Source organism: Fistularia commersonii, chromosome 17 (assembly GCF_037954325.1).
Source record: "Fistularia commersonii isolate RoL2024-O1a breed Wild chromosome 17, RoL_Fcom_v1.0, whole genome shotgun sequence".
Taxonomy (NCBI): Eukaryota; Metazoa; Chordata; class Actinopteri; order Syngnathiformes; family Fistulariidae; genus Fistularia; species Fistularia commersonii.
In genome coordinates this window covers 17,816,815-17,837,467 of record NC_141300.1, presented here as the reverse complement: position 1 = coordinate 17,837,467, position 20,653 = coordinate 17,816,815, and the positions used below count along the sequence as shown (strand labels likewise).

At 51.3% G+C, this 20,653-nt stretch overlaps 1 protein-coding gene and 1 pseudogene across 2 annotated transcripts; one reads left to right on the top strand and one right to left on the bottom strand.

The window, feature by feature from the left end:
• Positions 1-52: 52 nt before the first annotated feature.
• On the bottom strand, positions 53-14,830 carry tbc1d2b (TBC1 domain family, member 2B). Its single transcript, XM_086163515.1, has 13 exons — positions 14,368-14,830; positions 13,509-13,659; positions 11,201-11,384; positions 8,915-9,063; positions 8,591-8,838; positions 5,718-6,146; positions 5,512-5,622; positions 5,235-5,431; positions 3,396-3,890; positions 3,204-3,321; positions 2,942-3,127; positions 2,688-2,809; positions 53-1,699 (listed from the first exon to the last, which is right to left on the bottom strand). The coding sequence occupies exons 1-13, from the start codon at positions 14,722-14,724 to the stop codon at positions 1,504-1,506; spliced, it is 2,943 nt and encodes a 980-aa protein (XP_086019641.1). The 5' UTR covers positions 14,725-14,830; the 3' UTR covers positions 53-1,503.
• A 1,963-nt stretch (positions 14,831-16,793) lies between these two features.
• On the top strand, positions 16,794-20,279 carry LOC147225425 (uncharacterized; annotated as a pseudogene). The gene is made up of 6 exons (XR_015107367.1): positions 16,794-17,181; positions 17,465-17,613; positions 18,066-18,155; positions 18,683-18,845; positions 18,926-19,745; positions 19,827-20,279. The product of XR_015107367.1 is annotated as an uncharacterized LOC147225425 (transcript).
• The last annotated feature ends 374 nt before the right edge of the window (positions 20,280-20,653 follow it).

Genomic DNA, 20,653 nt, shown 5'->3' with positions numbered 1-20,653 from the left:
AGGGGGAAGATGGCAGAACTACTAACCCAGACACACCTGCTGGACACATTCATCCATTTATATCTTTATTTGACTTTTTTTAAACAAGTATTACAAAAAAAACAATTAATGTACCTTTTACCATTTTTTTCATACATAATGCTGATTGACAACAAAGAAATCAATAGACAGATTTTACCTATCGGAGAGAGAAGTGCATACAATGTTCGGAAGGCTTGGTGGTATACTTGTGCAATACACTGCTGGGAGAAGCAAAATAACAAAAAAAATAATGTGTGTCAAGGTAGCTTATTCAATGTGGAATGAACTGACTGAAAGGCAAAGAGGGGGAAGGTAGAAAAAAAATATCCCTTGAGAGGCCAGCTCTCATTTCATTGGCAATTTTGTCCCCATTTATAAATTTCCTCACTAACAATTAATAAAAAAATGTGACGTGTCCCGAAGTTCAGTTGCTAAAATATGTAAAAAAAACAAAACATGAAATGATCATTTTTGAAAACAAAATTGTAAACTTTTAATGATTGAAATAAGAGCAGTAAATATGGTAAGGTGTGTGTGTGTGTGGGGGGGGGGGGGGTGGGTAAAGGATATTAAATCCCCTTTTGGATGTCAGTTGCCAACGGCAACGTTGCATATTGATTATCTTTCTCTTCCAGGTGGTGATTAATAGGACTTGCGTGTCGCCCCGGTCAGTGACAGCCTGCTGAGCAGGACGAGCCAGTTCATCTTATTTCACTTCCCTGAAAGAGATTCTTCTTCCTTTGGTCTCACTCATAGATTAGAACTCTTCAGATAATCCCAGACAGTCGCTGCCGGGAAGTTTGGTCAGAAGATCAGCGACGGCCCTGTCGGTCCTGAGCGCCGGGCACACAAACGCAACGCCGCCCCCCCGAGGCCGGGGGCGTCGGTGCACCGGGGAGCCGGGAAGCTCCGATCGACCAGCCCAGCATTTGATTTTCAGATGAAACATAGAGTAAGTTTTATATAAAAGAAGCTGAACCCGATGGACCAGAAAGAGGGATGAAACTGTAAACATTTGATGACAGTTTTGTCAAAACACCTGCTGACCGATGCGCCTCGTCTGCTCGAAAGTACAACAATGTGCAATTATGGGCGAGGACGGCCCTGGTCTGATTGTTTGCAGACGCCGGACCTGGGGGGGATTAAAATAAGATGATAAAAAAAAAAATCAAATCGCTTAACTGTTCCTTCAAAAAGGCATAAAACCGTTGTAAAAAAAAGACAGATCAAAATTTAAAAAACAAAACACTGATTTGGACTGCGAGCGGCGGAAGTGCGTGCTTTCCGTCACATGGACAAAGAAAGCGTACGGAAGGAGCGTATTAAAAAGAAGAAGGCAGGAATACTGATAGGAAGCCCTTCCGACCGCCTGCTGTCGCTCCTCGAAATGCAGCTCCGGCCAGAATGTGTGCAAAGTCGATTTGTCGTGGCTCCGAGGCGAAGGCCGACCCCGCAGGAGGTCCGGCCGCCTCGTCGACCGGTTCAATTATCCTCCTCGTCGTCGCTGACGAAGGCGCGTCCGTCCTGAGACGTCTCCCTCTCCCGCAGGAAGGTCTGCCTGATGGCCTCCAGCTCCGTCAGCTCCAGGCGGACCTTCTCCAGGTGGAAGGAGCGCCGGTTTTGGATCTGCCTCATGGGGAACGGGTTCATGTCCACGAAGGCGATGTTCATCAGCTTCCTGCAAGGGAACAAGAAACCGGTGAGCGAACCGGCAGCGGCGAGCGGGACCCGACCGGCCCGTGGTTTCACTTCACGGCAAGAAGGTCCCTGATTGGATGCCGGCAGAGGAGCTTCCTGCGTGGAGTCTCCATGTTCTCCAGGTTCCTCCTACAGACCAAACACTGATGCAGGAGGTTCATTGGAGACCCCGAATCGTCCAGAGCGCAGGATATCCACAATAGGTGACGAATGGATCTTTACCTGTCGAGGACTTGGTGGATGGAATCGTGAATAAAACGGGTTAAACCAATTAAAACCGTAACTAGTTGCGTGAACGAGCTCCTAACTCGATGTAAAATAACATTCCTCCATTGAAATGAATTGAGACGCTATTAACCCGTTCCAGCGTCCCCTTTTTTGCGTGTTTTTCAAATAAGAAAAATGTACTTTGAAAAGGACGATTAACGTATAAAAAACAATAAAAAAATAACCTAAAGACATGAACTGGTTTTATGGAGTGTATTTGCCTGGAAGATCGGACAAAGATGGCGGAGGAGGTCGAGGGGATTTTTCCATCTGGCGCTCTTTTGTTTAACTCAACTTCCTGGATACACACTTGATGCCACGAAGCCTCGCTAAATGTAACGCGCACATTTTGCTTCAGTTTACCAACAAACTTTTACGGACAGAATGAAGCCGCTCCTCTTTTTAAACTGAGCAAACCGTCCACAGCCGTTTCCGTCCGGCAGCCGCATGAAATCCCCGTGAACGTCTCCGGCCTTCTCACAGATGATGCTCTCCGTCTCCGGATCTTCATCTCTGCGTGGACGCGTCCACAACACGCTCCTGTTTCTCCATTACTATCAGGAGAATCTGCAGTGGATGCACTCCAGAGGTTCCACCGCATCTACCTTGAATTACTACTGGAAGACGGCGGGAGCAGGTTCGTATCGACCGACCGGTTCCGCAGTTTTAGACGAAGACAAAAAATAAAGCCAAGCCTTCACCTTGAATCCAGGATGGTGCGCGTGAAGTATCTCAGGTACTTGAAGATGGCGGTGGAGTCCTGCAACTTCAGGAACTCCTCCTCTTTGTACTTGAAGAGAGCGAGGGCGCAGCGGAATATGATCTGCGGAGGAAAATGAAATGATCTCCAGGGAGCTTCACAAATCCAGCGGCCTTCCAGCCTTCCAGCCTTCCATGGGCCCGATGGCTGGTCGTGGACTTGGGGAGGAACCCGGGAGAAGAACGGGTCTCTTACCTTCGGGCCTTCGTACAGGAAGGCGTCCCAGATCTTGAAGAGGATGTCGCTCACCACGCTGTCCACGAACACCACCAGGAACCAGTTGAAGGTGATGAGGGAGAAGTCCACCTTGTGCAGCTCGAAGTGGGCGTGCAGCCGCGGCAGCTTCTCGCTCATCAGGTCCCTGAAGACGCGCTGGTCCACCTGCACAGGAAAGGCGCGGGGAAATTCGGACGCCGCTTTTTGCGCGTGATCGGACGGTCCCGGATCGGCCGGTTACCTGCGAGCCGAGGAGCGTCTTGGTGTAGTAGTCCCTGGGCATGAACACCTCCACGATGGCGATGAGAGTCCAAAAGGCGTCCTCCTGTTCCAGGTAGAGCAGCGCGATGGCTGCTAGCCTGCAAAACAAGGAATGCGAGGAATTAGCGGCCGGTCTGGGAAGAGAGAAACCCGGGTGGAAGGGCCGCCGCACCGGTTGAGTCCTTGGCAGTATCCGATATCCGGGTTCCTCCAGGAGAAGGCCATCAGGACGTTCCTGAGCTTCTGGATGCCGCCGGCGCCGGGGGACGAGTAGTGCTTGTTGTTGGGCAACGTGCGCAGCAGGTCCAGCTCGATCTGCTTGGAGGCCGGGTTGGGCTTCCCCCGGGCCACGTTCAGCAGGGTCTCGTAATAGTCGGGCGCCAGGTTGTCGCGGAACTTCTTGACGTGGGTGGAGACGCACCAGCGCCACAGCTGGGAGCGGTGCTCGTGGGGGACGCCGCAGCGGATCAGCGCCTTCAGCTCCGGCGAGCGAACCAAGTCCCTGTTCATGGTGCTCGTCAGGTAGTTCTCCCACTTCACCCCCACGGACACCTCCTGGTCCGTCATGGACAGGGACTTCAGCTCCAGGGCCCTCACCTTGGCCACCAGCTTCTCCTCCTCCTCCTCCTCCTCCGGCACCGTCTTGAAGCCGAACACGTCGTACTCGCTGGGCGGGGCGGAGGAAAAAGAAGCCAAAGGTGAAATCGCGTGATGGAACTTCCGAGGAAACACCTCGGAAGTTGATGGCCAAGTTGATGGCCAGCACTTGGCCATCAACTTGTCATTGACTAGTCCAGAGGTCGGCAACCCGCGGCTCTTCCATCTTTCCACCGCGGCTCCGAGTGGCTTAAAATAAATGATAAATATTTAATTGAAGTGTATTTAATTTGTGTTCATTCCTTTTTTTAACTTTTAGTTCTAAGTTGGAAAATTATTGTGATCTTGAAATATTAAATAAAATTATATTTATTATTTTTCGCCGCTCAAGATAAGCCGGTATACCCGCCAGCCGGTAAAGTCCCGATGTGCAGATGCTGTGCGCAGAAGTTCAGGAGCAGAAGTCCCATAAACCTGGTAAAATAAATATTTATGAAGATATTTAGCAAATATTTATTTTTTATTGTTTACTGGTGTTTTTTCCCCGATTTATTTTTAAAATTCAGGTCAAGGCTCCGCTACACGCTCTGAAAGCCCAAAGCTCAAAATGACTTCATTACATAAATAAAATGTAATTTTCTCTGTAATACTTTGTGAATTTCAGAAGCAACACACAACACACTTGTTTATACAAAGTGTAAAGGTAATAAAAAGCAATATATACAGTGGTGCCTTTATTTTAGACGTCAAAAAGTAATTGCGGCTCCCAGTGTTTTCTTTTCTGAGGAAACCGGGTCCAAATGGCTCTTTGGGTGTTAAAGGTTGCCGAACCCTGGACTAGAGGAAGGACCAGTCGACCGGGCGGATACGACATGTACCCAAAAATACCAAAGTCTCTCCACGATACCGTATTTTCCAGACAATAAGCTGCTACTTTTTTCACACCCTACTTAAATATGCGGCAAATTTATGATTTTTTTTTCCCAAACAAGCTTCTGTCACAGAAGTAAATTGAGCGCCTGCACGCAGGCTTGGCATGGACGAACCGATGGAGAGTCGTCGGACACGGGGGTTAAATAAACAGGTCTTGGTCGTGTCCCGTACAAAGTGTTCCCTGGACTTTGGATGGTTTGTTTGGCGTTAGCCGAGCCGCCGTGCCGCCACCACTCCCGGGTCACCGGTGCACCCCTGCGGTCGGCACGCATCCAAGATTTGGGAACAGTAAGAGGTCTGAGCTATTTTTGCTGACTTGAAACAAAGAGACGGGCCTCATTTAACTTCACACTTCCCTTTGTGTTTTGGTTCTATTGGTGTCATCTGATTTCTAAATATGGCGGCGTTCTGTTTCCAAAACGTGGAAACGAAAGGCCTCTGAGCAGATGCACGAGTTCACCCTACTTTGAAATTGCCGTACCTGACGGTGTTGGGTTTGAAGACGGGGTGCTCCGGCGGGTCGGGGCTCTCCGCCTGCAGCGCGTCCTCCAGGAGCCTGGAGATGACCTCCCGGGCGGCGCTCTGGTCCGAGGAGGAGCACACCGGCGTCTTCACCTCCTGCAGCAGGACGAGGTACTTGCTCTCCACCTGGCACAGCTTGGCCTCCAGGGAGGTGTACTGCGGGGGAAAAGCTTAGTGGTCCGGAGAACCGAAGGGCCGAGGTGGCGCTCCTTCCACCCGGACTACCCGAGACCTACCTTGGCTTCCAGAGTCTTCTCCCGAGTCTCTGCGTTTCTGCGCAAAACGGTCAGCTCCAGGATTTCCTTGTTCAGGAACTTGTTTTGGGATTTGTAGCCTTGCAGACTGTCCTGGAAGCGGGAGAGACGTCAGAGCAGGTCCGCCGGTCCAACGGACCCGCGGTGGACCGCGGACATGATCGTCCAGGTTTGGCCCCGGCCCGTACCTTGAGGATGTCCAGCTCCTGCTGCTCTTTGCTGGACAGCGGAGCTGAAGCGGCGTCGCCGGGACCGGCGCTCTGCTCGGAGGTCTGCTGCGACAGCTTAATGATGACCTCGTCTTTGGCCTGGATGGTCTCCATCAGCATGCTCAACTGGTCGTTGATCTCCCCCACCTTCACCTTCAGGCCCTTGAGCTCCTGCTGGAGGCTCTCCTTCTCCAGAGCCAGGCGCTCCATGTGGCCGCACAGCCCCTCGATCTGGCCGTCCCGTTCCCGGAGCAGGGCGTCCAGCTGGGGCTCCTGCTCCTGGGCCGCCGCCGAGTCCGGGGTCCGATCCGGCTCGGCCGAGGGATCCGAAGGAACGGCCGGACGGTGAACCGCCGGCCACTCGCTCTGGGTGGTCCTCAGGGTCTGCTGGAGAAGCCGCACCAGCTCCTGGTTGACCAGAGAAGATTACGAGTATTACAGCGGAACCTGGATTTGCGAGTACATCGACAGTTTTCCAAAATATGAGCCGCGACACTGTGGATTTTTTTGCTTTGTTGATACAAGCCGAGATCTGAGTTAAGACAAGCGGGATGAGCGTTTAACACCGACGTGGCCACAGCTGTCCGTGAGGAGGTGTATAAAAACAGTCCGACATTGGGGCCGGCACTAGGGCAGCCTTGAGAAAATCATGGAAAATATGAGTGAGGTATGAGTTTTGTCCATCAAGAGATGGAGAAGTTGCTATCGGTGAGATACGGTGACGGAGAGCATCATCTGTAAGAAGGCAGGAGATGTATACGGGGATCTGGTGCCGCAGACCGCGGGAACAGTTTGATCCGTTAAAAAGAAGAACGATATTCACTCCGTTGCGAAATGGAGTTCAGCCATTAAGTGTAGCAAAGTGTGCAAGTTACCTTTAGCAACACATGGTAGCATTAAGTGTGTAGCCAGTAAGTTAAGCGACAGAGCCTGAAAAGGTAGTCCCACATGCACTTTGAACTTCTCTGTCATAGCTCCAGCACAGCTCAACACTGGCTCGCAGCGAGCATACAAGTCCTGCACCAGTCTAACAGACTTCTCCACCACTCCACACGTCCTCATACAATACCCGAGTTCATCTCCTGGTACACTATCCTATTCTTTACTAGATCTACGAAGATACAATGCAGCTCCCTCTGACCTTCTCTGACCTTCTCTACCAGCATTCTCAAAGCAAGTACTACAGACGCAAATACTGCATCTGTAGTACTCTTCCTAGGCATGAAGCCATACTGCTGTTCACAAATGCTGACTTCTGCTCTCTGTCTAGTTTCCACTACTCTTTCCCTTTACGACATCCTATGGCTCATCAACTTTATCCCTCTAGAGTTGCCGCAATTCTGTACATCACCCTTGTTCTTGAAAAAGGGGCACCATCACACTTCTTCTCCATTCTTCAGGCATCTTCTTATTCTAAGATCCTGTTGAATAATCTAGTCAGAAACTCTACGGCTGCCTCTCCGAGACACTTCCACACCTCCACAGGTATGTCATCGGACCAACTGCCTTTCCAGTCTTCATGCTCTTCATTGGCCTCCTCGCTTCACCTTTGCTAATCTCTGCTCCATTGTGTTCCACAAATCACTCCTGCACCTTCTCATTCCACCAGCAGGTCTCCTTATCTACTCTCTTTCCGGGCGACACACCAAGTTCTGTCCTCCCCGTCTCCCTGATCACATTATCTGCAGTTGTCCAATCATCTGGAAGCTCTCCCGAATACCAGAAGCTTCTTTAGACTCCTCCCTGGAAACCACACAACACTCCCTCAAACCTTCTCCTGAGCTTCCAGCCTTGTTACCTCTTCACCAGCTCCCCTGGACACACAGCATATCCACCGTCCTTCTCTACGACCTGGCAACCAACTCTACCGCTTTTCCTGACGTCGTCCCAGTATATGTTGAAACAGCATCTCAACTCAATGCAAAGGGGAAATTAAATTGTGATGAATGAGCAGAATGAGAAAAAAGCTTGGTCATCTAACAAATTCAACTTCTAAGTCAAGGTATTACTGAATTATTATTATATTTTAGTATTTAGTATTATGAATAGAGTACCTTGTCTCAACACGGGTTGCGCATGCATATATATATATATATATATATATATATATATGTATATATGAGATTTACACACAAACATTTTTTTTACTTTTAATTAAATACATCCACGAATACCTGGAAGTGCTTTTTTCAGAACGGTGCCTGTAACATGACTGGAGAAGATGAATAATAATGTGTTTTAGCGGCATGAAGCTGGTTCGCCCCCGAAAATCCATAATTGAGCCGTATCATTGCTTACGCAGCAGTTTTCAAAGTGTGTGGAAAAAAAGAGCAGCTTTTATGTCCAGAAATGTTGGTCATTTAAAAAAAAAACAGAATCGTTTGAAACTCAGATCTCGCCTCGCATCATAAAGCAAAATTGAACCGTGTGACGTGGAAAAGGTAATCCTTTTAACTGCGCTCTCCTAAGAATAATAAATATTTTACACTTATATATATTTATTCTTTTCCTTCTGTTGTCTATTCTTATGCTTGTTCTCTCTGCTGTCTATTTGTGGATGTCTTTTGTTATCTTTTAATTGTCTGTTTATATTTATACCCACGTTTATTGATCCTGAAACCGTTACGCCGCTGTGACAAAAATAATAAAGTCAATCCTATCTTAAATAAAGGATGTCGGTGCGTCCGTGACGGCTGCAACTTCCCCGCCAGACCGTGACTAACGGTCTGCTGTCGTCCGGCGCCGCCGTGTGAATCACAGCCGGCCGAAATGCGGCGTTTCCGAGCCGAGCCGCGGCGACCCGCCGGCCGGCCGGCCGGCTCACCTTCTGGCCGGCCACCTGGCCCGCTCACCTTCTGGGCGGCCAGCTCCTCCCGCAGCTTGTTCTGCTCCTGCTGCAGGCGGCTCAGCTCCTCCTGCTGGGCCTGCAGGCGGAGCCCGGTCTCCGGAGGCTTGGCGCCGTTCATCTCCGGCGAAGAGCTCTCGCCGCCGCGCGTCTCGCCGAGGCGGCCGAACCTCCCGGAGCCCATCATGTCGCGCAGCAGGGGCCGCCGGGGCCGGGAGCCGCTGCGCACAAACTCCAACGCCGATCCCAAAGAATCTGAAGAAACAACGCTTTTGAGCCACCGCGGCTCCGACGCCCGAAGCGGAGGTTTGGCGGCGGCGAGCAAACGTACGCCTGTGTGTGTCCGGCTGAGGTTTCTGCTCGGCGAAGTCCTTGGGCGGAGCCTCCACCAGCTCCCACTCCTCCAGGCTGCCGCCCGTGTAGAACACGCTGCGTCTGTTCTCGCCTCCTCGCCCGGGCCGGAGGTACGACATGGAGTTCCTGGATGAGTCAGAGGGAGCTGCATCAGAAAGAGCGCCTTCTCTAAACCTTCTCCCCCGGTTCTCCGTCGGGTTCCGTCTTCCTCCCACGGGTGCAAACCGGTCTGGTAATTCACCGGAGACTCAAATGCAGCAGCAGAGGAACCCTGAGTCACCCGGAAGCTCTGAGCTCCGAGGCAGAACTTTTTACGGTTCCGCCGGAACTCGAGGCCACAACCACGAGAAGAAACTTCTAAAAAGTTATACATCGTGATTCCCAGACTAGAAGCCGCTACGCTTTGAGGCTTAAACAACGATGCGGCTACTTTTATTCCCCCCATTGTTGTGTTGTCCTTTCTTATCCTCGATGTTGCTGCTGTTGTTTTCTCTGCCGTCTATCTGTTTATTTTTTCTTTTGCCATTTTGTAATTGTCTTCTAATTCTCTCTGTTTACATTTATTCACACTAATAACTTTCACGCTGCTGTGACAAAAGAATTTCCCCAATGGGGATCAATGCAGTTTATCTTAATTTATGTATTTTTCTGTTCTAAGGAGCTCCGCGCGCCTAAAACATTTATCCTGGTCACATGGGACCCGTGAAATGAGCGTGAAATTCTGAGGAATTTCTGCAGAACACGACATAAGTGGGCGGCAGGAAGACCCAGATAGACATCAGCTGGCGGAGGGGAATCTGTCACGTTACAACGTGCACACCTGCGGCTTCTAGACGAGTGCAGCATTTATATGTGCACATACATTTATTTGGTTATTTTTAGCCGATGCAGCTTCTATTCAGGTGCGCGCAATAGTTTGGAAAATATGGTTGTTTAGCAGTGTATTTCCTTTAATACTTTAAATATGTCCATTTGTTTGGTCCTGTTTAGAATTTATTTTTTTCTTTTCTTTAGTCCTTAATTTGTGTTGTTAACTTAAAAATTCAAAAAAATATACTGTTAAAAAAAGAAACGCAGCGGCCTCTTTATGTAAATCCCTTTGGGTGCGGCTCGTAGCCGGAGCGCTCAATCGTCTGGAAGTGATGGTCACCGGTCAGCTATCTTCTCCCAGAAAATGAACATATCTGGTGAGAAATGGACGGACGACGAGGTCCGAGCTCTTCTGTCCATCTATAACTCAGAGATGTTTCCCGGGCTCGCGGAGGATCAGCAACATTTTGGCCTAAATGAGCGGGGCTAGCTAGCAGCAGGGTTCTGGGGTTCCTTGTCCGAGCTCGGCCGGGTCGCCTGGTCGTTTGAGGTCAGACGCCCAACGATTTACGGTTCCTTAAACATTTTAAGGAACGAGGGCTTCAGTTCCTGAACCCGTCTTGTTCCCCCTTCGAGGCAGGATCTCCTCACGGTTCCATGGGAACTCATAGCTACTTGGTGGTTGGTGGAGCTGATTAGCCACACGTATTAGCAGACACTTCTCGCAGAGCGCTAGTTTTAAAACCTTTGGTGGTCATCGGTCAGATGTTTTCTCTGGACAGAAGCGGCGAGAAACGGAGCCGCGAAAAGGCCCGAGTTCTTCTGGCCTGCTGCGCCTCCGGAGGTTCTTCAGGGGCTCGCAGAGGAACGTCTACCGATGTTAGCTAACTTCAGCCGCTGAAGCCTGCCTCCCGCCGGACCCTACCGCCGTCCCTCACCGCCTGCGGAAACGCTCAGCTAAAAGGCTTTGCCGCGGTCGGGTGACTCGTTTCTAGAACGAAAACCGAGCTGGAAACTTCTTTGAACATTTCTGTCTGGAAGCAGCTGAAATGAAAGATGACAGAATCCCTCGTCGGGACGGAACCGAATCCAACAGTTAAAAAGAAAATCATTTCCCTTATATGCTGCACCTCACAGGTGCGCTGTGAGTCGCTGTATCTCATTCATTTCCTTTCCAGCCCACGTTTTTTTTCGTTTTCGAGCTATAAACTGCGTGGCGAGGCGTGAAAGAGGAACCGCCGGCAGCTGCTCAACACCAGCGCTGCCGCGGGAACTTCCTCCGTTTCAGTCGACGACACGGCGAGAGCCGGGAGGCCGGGGTCTGTTCTCACTGAGGCGCCTTTGGGGCAAAACTGGGGAAACTAGTTTTACCCGCAGGGCAGGAAGTAAAAAACAGATTTGGCGTCTCTTTTAAACTCCGGGTAACTTGGGTTTCCCTGCCTCCGATTCTTACCTGAGCTCCGTCCCTAAGTTTTTCAGAGAGAAGTTGATGTTTGCAGGACCGGCTGAGGGCGACCTGATGGTGTGCAGCCCCGCCGCCGCCGCCGCCATCCCGCCGCACTCCGCCTCCGTCTCCATGGCGAAATCGCTGCGGACCTTCTCCATGCTGTCGCTCGGCTTCTCAAAGATGAAGGCGTCTGAAAAGTCAAACAATCCGATCAAATGGCACCCCTGCATCCACACACTAACGCTCGCTTTAAATTCTGGCTCGGGAACTTTACTTCACCGCGAAGCGCCGCGGGGTTGGCGATGTGTTTCCCCCCGACCCCGCCCACTGTTGCCCCCGGCAACCAACGCCAGCTCAGGGCTCACGTTTAGCAACTGGTACACATCATTAGGCAATTGTGAGTAAAAGGACTTGCATGGCGCTTAAGAGCGAGTCAAAACTTCCTTCTCTTTTCTACAGAAGTTTTGCAGATATTTTTGAAGAGCTGAGTTGTGATTGGTTAAGGGCTGAAGTAAAAAAAGAAATGTTAGAACTCTGAAATTGAAAAACCAAACGCACAAAGCGCATGCTATCTATGAATACCTGCCGCCTCCCCACAGGGGATTTGAAGGCCGCTGGCAGAACAACAGACCAACAGATCTCATGCATCCATACGTCCGTTTCACAAGGTCAAAGGTCACGTCTGCGAGACCCTGAAAACTACAGGATCACCCAGGAAATGAAAGCAGGGCCGACGGGGAAGAACGAAGCCTCGGTGCTGGCGGAGGAGAATCCCCGGCTGGACGACCCACTCTTCCATTTTTCAATCTGATCCAGATTGGGAGACGTGTGACGAGAGCTTAATAACTTGAATTCATTTCCCTTAACATACAACCTATGATTTCCCTTAACATACAACCTATGATTTCCCTAAACATACAACCTATGACGGGGGGCTGAAGAGGGAAAAATCCCTCCTGTGTATCTGCTGTGACGATCACATGCTGGTCGTAAAGACTGAAGATGACGGATCAAACACATCATGGTAAATCTCACAGCGCCTCGGTTTCATTATCTGTTTGTTTCCAGCGGGAAAAGAGGCGACTGACTGAAGCTCCCCAGCACTGGAGGACTTTGCTTGTGCCTTCATTAAGAAGCACAGGGTTTTTCTCCTCCATATCATTAACAGGTGCTTTTATTCTGGAAGCCCAGACAGGAAGCTCTGCAGGCTCAAACCTTAAAAGCAGACAGAATTCCTTGTTTTTTCTCTCCCTGACACAAACACATGCAGCGGCTGCTCTTTAAATCAGTGGTCCAGGTCATCCTGCCTGCCTCGCCAGGTCCTTTCCATGCAGGAACCTGGAGAAGCCTGCAGGAACCCATAGCAACATTCAGGAACCTGTAGGAACCTGTAGGAACACGCAGGAACTTGCAGGAACTGTAGGAACCTTCAGGAACCCGTGATCATGCAGAGACCTGGAGGAACATGCAGGAACTCGTAGGAACCCACAGGAGCCAGTAGGAACCTGCAGGAACCTGCAGGAACCTGCATCTGACAACCTGCTAAACATGGCTTGTGTGCAGCGTTGCATTAATACAAGCCTATTAGATACCAAAGTGTTACACACCAGTGTTTACACTGCACACGCAAACTGTTCTGCCTTATCTGAGTGTGTGTGCGTGCGTGGGGGAGTGTTTGAGTGTGTGTGTGTGTGTGTGTGTGTGCGGGTGTGTGTGTGAGAGTTGGAGAAACCCAATGCTCAATGTTTAGAAACACAACTATAAAAGGCAAGACAAGGCTGAAAAATGTGTCCTCGCAACTGTGTTTGAACACACACACACACACACACACACACACACACACACACACACACACATATATGTGTGTTGAAGTAAGGCGTTGACAGATATTCAGTTTGATAAGTATTGATTTGGTTTGATCAGTCCTAACACTATTTATTTTGCATTTTCTAAGAAACATCAACAGAACTTTTTGGCCTTTTTTTTTCTTGACAACCCAGAGTGAAGCACAGGAGAGGCCGAAAAGCGGAACTAGAACATAATCAGTCGTGGAAGCCGGCGCTTCAAACCTCTTTTTTACCTTCAAATATTCTACCTGAACATTTATTTTGCAGCGCCGAATGTGTTTTTCATCCGCTGCTAAATTTATATCCAAAAAGGAACATCTGAGGAATTTTGCCCGATGAGCAAACGGCACGAGGAGTAAATTGGAGAGTTATGTCCAGGCAAATCTAATTTTTCATCATTTGTGAGTGTGTGTGTGTGTGTGTGTGTGTGTGTGTGTGTGTGTGTGTGTGTGTGTGTGTGTGCCTACCATTGTCTTTGCCCACGAGGCCGGTGAGGGGGAAGGCCAGCGTGGGGGAGCTCCAGCTGTCTCTCTGCCCGGAGCCGCGGGTGTTGCTGAACTCCCAGCGTTTCTGCTGCAGCTGCTGCAGCCAGCAGTGCATGATCTGCTTGTTGGGCGCCTGGAGGACAAACAAGACCGAGAGGAACGCGCCCTGTTACGATCGGGTCCGGGAGGTAGAGCCGGATCAGCAGAGTCTCCGGCGCGGCGTTCTGAGACGGCTCCGAAGCGCCCGTCGGTCACGTGAAGGAGCCGGGGTTTCGGTCTCGGTTCCCGCCTGAAGCCGCGCGCCGGCCCGGTTATTAATTCCTCCGATCATTCATCATCTACTGCCTCGGCGCCGCCCGGGTCGCGGGCTGTCCCTGCTGTCATTGGGCGAGAGGCCGGGGCGCCCGGGGCCGCTCCATCACGGGGCCACTCATACAGAACACCTGACCCGTTCACCCTCTGGTTGGCACGTACCCCAGGGGTGCACCAACATTCACACTCTCGTCTGCACGTCCGGGTGATTTTAGGCGTCCCGCCGCACGCTTCGGGCCTGTTGGAGGAACCCGACCGGGCGCCGGGACAACATGGAGACCCGGCGCGGAAAGACCCGCGGGGTCGAACCCGGGACCTTCTCGCCCTGGAGCCAGAAGGCCACTTTCAGGGGTTAAAGGTCAACATCACGTGACGAGGGGGAACACAATGAGAAGACCGGCGGGTCACATGACGCCGCCCGACACGCTTGGGTTTTCGGTAAAAGTGTGCGTCAGGAGCGGGAACGGGCGCGGGCAAAAGCAGCGCCTTTCTACGACGACAAAGCGAAAGCGGTGTGTTTTGTGTTCACCTTCAGCAGGAACTCCTTCCCGGCCGTGCGGATCTCGAAGTGTCCCTCCTCTCCCTCCACGTCGTAGCTGAAACACGCGTCGCCGATCTCGACGTGCCCGAGCGGCAGCGCGTCCGCGGGCGTCTTGAAGTAGTACAGATAGCACTTCCGGGGGTCGTACACGAACCAGCGGGGCTTGTACCCCCGCAGGGGCCCCTTGCCGGACAGCTTGTTCAAGTACCCGCACAGCTTGGAGGCCTGCTCCCGGGGGCCGTCCGCGGCGTCCCCCGGGTCCCCCGCGTCCCCCGCCCGGGGGAACACCGTCCGCGGGGCCGCGCAGGGGCCCGTCTCGCCGCCGCCGTCCTCGTCGTCGTGCATCTTCCCTCGGACTCTCCTCCTCCTCCTCTTCCTCCTTCTCCTCCTCTTCTTCTTCTTCTTCCTCCTCTCCGTCGACGTGAAGCGCGGCGGATGCCCACTCCCGCCTCCACCCGCATGACTGGCCGCTGCGCGCCGGGGGATCACGGGAGTTGTAGTCGCTTCCTGCCGCCGCGCAAGCGCCTGACAGGAGGCGCGGCGGCCGCCGGGAGCCGCTGTTTCACCGGACGGACACCCGCTGATACGCAGATACCGTGTAACACCTTGACTTGCGAGCTCGCAACTCGATTTGCTCGTTTATCAAATTACATTTCACCTTCCAAGGAAGCCCGTTCATCGCACTTACACCCCCCCTAAAAATAAAAATAAAAAAAATAAATGTATGTCTGTATGTGGTCTTGAGATGGCCATTTGGTAGAGTGGTGACTTCTGAATAACAACTACCGGTACTTTGGATCTTTCGGTCATTGAATTGCAATATTTGTAAGTGGCTTTGGATAGAAGCGTCCGCTAAATGACTGGATTGTAAGAAATGTAATGAAGTGAAACGCTATGACTCCAGTCTGAGGTCCTGGGTTTTTGTTCGGTTTCCACCAGGGGGCCTTTCTGTCGGGAGGGTCAAAGTTTTCCCCGTGTCTGCATGGCTTTTCCCCTCCGGCATCTCGGGTCCAAAACATGGAGGACACAATGAATTGTCACGACGTGTGAATGAGCGGTCGAATGCTCGTGCGTCCCCACGCGGCGCCGTGGTCGAGCCCTGACCCTCGTCCAATCACGGCTGGAATAAATCTGTCTTTTTCAAATTACAATTAAAAATTATATTTTGAGATGTTCTCTTATTTAAGATATTATAAAAAAATGAAGACTTTCATGTTGAGCCTTCTGGGAGGTAAATTCAACTTCAATTTCATCTATTTGGCATCCTTTCCTGTCAGTGACCGTTTCTTTTCATTTCATTTATCGGTTTATTAGGACAGTGTATAATGACATGAAGCACAGAGGCAGGTGTTTTTGGGAGATAAGGGTTGCCGACCCCTGATTTAAGCAAATGCATAATGTAAGATTATGGATTTGCATGAGTCATAACTTGTTTATTTGCCATGAGGGAGTCGTTCCATCTATTTGACATTACATTTGGTTACATGTACTTACATTTATTCCACGGCCTCTCGGCGAAAATGAGTTCGACACCCTTGTTTTCCGAAGTCGTCGCTTCACAACGGTATATTTTAAACGCTGGGTTTGTCGTGCAGATGCTTTGTTGTGGTTTTCTCGTCTGGTTCGCTGCATCGAAAACATTGCGAAAACCTTCTCGTGACCTTTGAAAACCCACATCCTCCATGCAGAGGTGCAGCGCAGAGATACAATCTGCCGATCCCCCCTCATTTTGTTCCTTCAGCTTCATCCAAATGAAACAAAACCCTCCACACGCGTCAATTATGCGCCGTGTACCAACCGTCATCCATCATGAGATGATGCCGGTGATTAGATTCGACCTAAAACCTCTGCCCACCTCAGAGGAAGCGCATCATGTCCCACCACCTTTAGAAGTGCGGCGGTGATGTCAAAATCCTGCGTGGAACTTAGTCGTATGCGTGCACGCCAGTAAGCACGGGAATGTGACGATCATGTTTTTCCAAAACCGATGGGTTTTTCTTCTCAGATGCGCCGATCGCAGCTTTAACCCGGTTCTATCCTGAGTGTGTGTTTGTTTGGGTCAGCCATGATGATAATATACCCAGCCATGATGATAACACACCCAGCCATGATGATAACACACCCAGCCATGATGATAATACACCCAGCTGTGACGGGGGAAAACGTGCCATTACGTTGGTGGGGTGCGGTGATGCGACACAACTCCACACACACACACACACACACACCTCCTCGCCACGGGCACGCTCGTGCACAACCCGAGCATCCGTGTGCACGCAAACCACACGCACTAGTTTCCACCTCCCTTTGCGCTGACTTTGCCCGGCAGCCGGTGACTCTCAGGCGAGCGAGGCGGGGCCAGGACGCCTCGCAGGGCGCTGGGAAAATCTGTGGCTGTAAAGTGTGTATGCCGCCGTCTCACACACACCCACACACACACTCTGAGAACACCCTTGCGGGTTCAGAAGACAAGCGGAGTGTTCTCTTGAGTTGTTTTCGTCTCATTTGACATGACATCAGGCCCGCACTACGAAGCGGCGGTCTTGAGGAAAGGTATGTTTCTCCGACCATCGTTGACGTAAAAGTTGTGCGGCTCGTGCACGACAGGCCTCTCAGCCTCCACATGTCGGCCTGCCGCTGAATTAGACTCATTTTCCGGGGACAGGAGGGAGCCGCCGTGCGCCCCAGAAGACGCCGAAACCCAGGTTTGAGAAGACCTGCCACTTTTCTGGGTCAAAGAACAAGTTTCAGAGACTCGTCAAGTCCTCCTGCGGCAGCGACGGCCAGAAGACTGGCTTCAGGGTGAGCCAACGTTTTCAGATGCCTGCAGGACCGCCTGAGGAGAAGGTCGTAGACGTAAAGTGATAGAAAGTCTCCTTGGATGATGATGAAGAGACGTTTAAGGGTCGGAGACCAATTCAGTGCCGGCACTTTTATACACTCTTAGATCACAGATGTCGACTCAGCGGAGTGGAAGTGGTTTTACTCAAATTGAAAATAAAAAGGTTGTGAAGATGAGAACATCCTGCCGCTTCTGCGGTTCCAACCGGGTCTAATTTTATTGGTTCTGGTTGGTTTGGATCAGGACCCGGTGGAGATGGAGCCGACGCCCGACTCGCTCCCGGACTGGAATCCCAAGGAGATGTGCTTGAGATGGTTCATAGAGACCCAGGCGTCGCTCCTGGCTCTGAACGGAGTTTTCCCCAGCTGGTTCTTCGGCTTCATCTCCAGGGCGTGAGTACTCGCTGAAGACACCAGAAGTCTTCTACCAGACATTTGGCCTCATTTTGAGGGCCTTAAAATGGCAACTTAAATTGATGCATATAAATATAGGGTTTAATCAGGATTTCATTGAGATTACTATGGATTGTTTCAGCAAACAGGGTTTCACTTTTTCACTAAATGAACGCTTACAAGGGTGCGGCGCATTTTTCAAAAGAGGTGCAGTTTGATCTTTTCAACTTTTGGAGAAGACAGGAAATATATGTGTGCCGTGCCAGATATTCATTCATGTAATGTAATGTATCGCGCTAATGTCTAAAATCTTAACATTACATTACATTAGTCATTTGGCAGACGCTTTTAAACAAAGCAACTTACAAGATGCTACATCTGATAAAAAAGGCCCCCTTTTCTTGGAGCGAAAACGTTTTCATTGTTTTCAAACCGGATTGTTCGTCCCGCAGCGCCGCTGAGGAGATCCTGCGAGAGAAAGGCCTGGGCTGCTTCCTCATCCGCCTCAGCGACAAGGCCGTGGGATTCATCCTGTCTTATAAGTGAGTAAAGGTACTTCTGTGTGTGAGCGTTCCTGTAAACACCTGGACGTTACATGGAGGAGACTCACAGCAAGAAGGTTACCAGGTCCTATTCTGCGTTTCCATGTGGCTTTTCTGCGATTTCTTCCTCCAACCGTTCAAAAGCGGTCGGCAGGTTCACGAGGACTCGGCGGCATCCGTCGGTGCGAATGAGAAGGTCGGATGAGTCGGCGTGCGACTGACACGCGACTGACATGCGGCCCGACGTCAGCTGCCATTGAAATGTACATTTTTATACGTAGTTTGGACGATCCTGACCGCGTCTGCTGGACTGCTGGACGCACAGCAGCTGCTGACAAGCTTAGACAGTGTAAATAAATAGGCCTCTGCGGTCTGACGACTCCTTCCTTCCTTCCTTCCTTCCTTCCTTCCTTCCTCCCTCCCTCCCCTCCTTCCTTCCTTCCTTCCTTCCTTCCTTCCTTCCTTCCTTCCTTCCTTCCTTCCAAGCTAGAGCCAATTCTAAACAAGGTCCCTCCCTTTCTGTGCAGAGGCAAAGAACGCTGTCGCCACTTTGTGATCATCCAGAATGAATGGGGGCAGCTGGTCGTCTCTGGAGATACCAAAGGACACCTCGGCATCTGCCAGCTGATCGAACACTACAAGACGAGTCCCATCGAGCCGTTCGGAGAGTATCTGACATCTTGCTCCGAGGTCGGGCAGAACTCTTCGATGGATGAGCGCAGACGACCTAAATAATCCTGGATCCTAAACAGTACCTTATGTTTCTTCAGGTACAGAACGACGAGGTGTACGACGTAATCTGGGTTGGCCTCGCGACGGCGCCCGCATTGGACGCGCCGAGGAGACGTAGGAGCGTCGACGCACCGAAGGCGAGTGCGACTCCGAGTCACGGCGAACGCTCAGTGCGGTTTGCTCACGTCTCCCGCGGCGCTCTTTAAACACTCCATTTGTTTTGGAAAGCAGGAAGTACCGCTGGCGAGGAGCGGCGGTCACGGGGAAACTGTCCTCCTGGACGAGCGAGGCAGGGTTTTATACGCTCAGCTCAGAAAGCAGCCGTCCAGGCCGGCGCTGAGACCCCTGCACACGAGTCCCTCCGAGTCGCTCCACCACGACGGATCTCAGGAGACCCGACCTGAAGAGCGGCGAGCCTGGCGGCGTCCTCTTTCGGGGTCGGTGTACTCGGAGCCCGGCCCGTTGGACGCCAAGAGCAGGTCTCTGCCGCTGCTGGACCAGCCATCTGACGGAGAACAGATTTACAGAGCCGGCGTCTTCCCGAACACGCCACCCAGACGCCGTCCGAAGCCCGCCTGGAGGGACGCCATCTCCGGCGCCGCGTCGGACCGGTGCGGCGGCAGACCGGCCAGCGTCCCCGGCCTGGAACGCCTGAGCCACCGCGCCGTCGCTCACCCGACCAGGACCCACATTACTTCAGAAACCAGATCCCGGGCGGCGCCCGCAGAGGTTCGCTCTGAGGCTTCCCTCGGCCGTCAGCATGGAGGGCGGCTTCGCCAGACGCAGGACGCCGCCAAGCGCGCCGAGCCTCTGGAGCCAATCAGGCCTAAAAGCAGCCACGCATTCTGGGGATTAAAGGTGAGGAATTAAGATTAAAAGCTCTCCCGGCGATCTTGCCGGCCGGGTCGGCCAATCGCTGACCTTCTCCCTCTCCCGCAGGATTACAAATGGAAATGGCCATTTCAGCAGATTAAGAAGAAACCGTGAGACACCGAGGAAAATGCCGGACACTTTGAATCTCCGACACTAAACACAGTGAACACACTCGGCAGCAGCTGTCTCTGAACAGACCTCAAGACACTGGAATATCAATATAACCAAAGATATTTATAATATGGATGTGATCTCAACATCTGTCCGGGCGTAACGTGTGATTTTCAGATTCCAGTTGATATTTTGTGGGCTAATCCCGTGAATATACTGTTTAACCACATGGATTATCAGCCGGAAATAACTTCTTCATGTTTCTTCCACGTTCAGCATCACATTGTATGTAAAGGTCATATTTAGAAAAATAAGAAAGGCTTATGCGGTTCTTTGGTGACTCGTACACTCACAAATTCATATTTATGTTTATTTATTTAAAAGACTGTCATGAATAAAACAAAACAAACGGCGAACTCCCTCCCCGAATACCTTGTATGTTTCGTCCTCGTGTGAAAAATCCAGTCAGGACGCGTTCGGCCTCCGAGGTGGCCTGCGGTCCAGGAAGCTGAGACGTCGCCCAAAATGAAGCGCTACCTGCCCCGGCACAGGGGGAAACTGCGATGGTGCAACTCTTCCAATGTCAAAGGGCAGCCAAGACGTACCCCTCCCACGCACACACACACACACACACACACACACACTGTGAAAGGGGAAGCTGTAATGTTACACAGGGCGCGCATGCTATCTGTGATGTCACTGTGAACGGGCGCTACCCGGAAAACAACCTGGAAAGATTTATGCAACTTTTCTCTCAGATGTGACCGACAATGAAAGTGTCA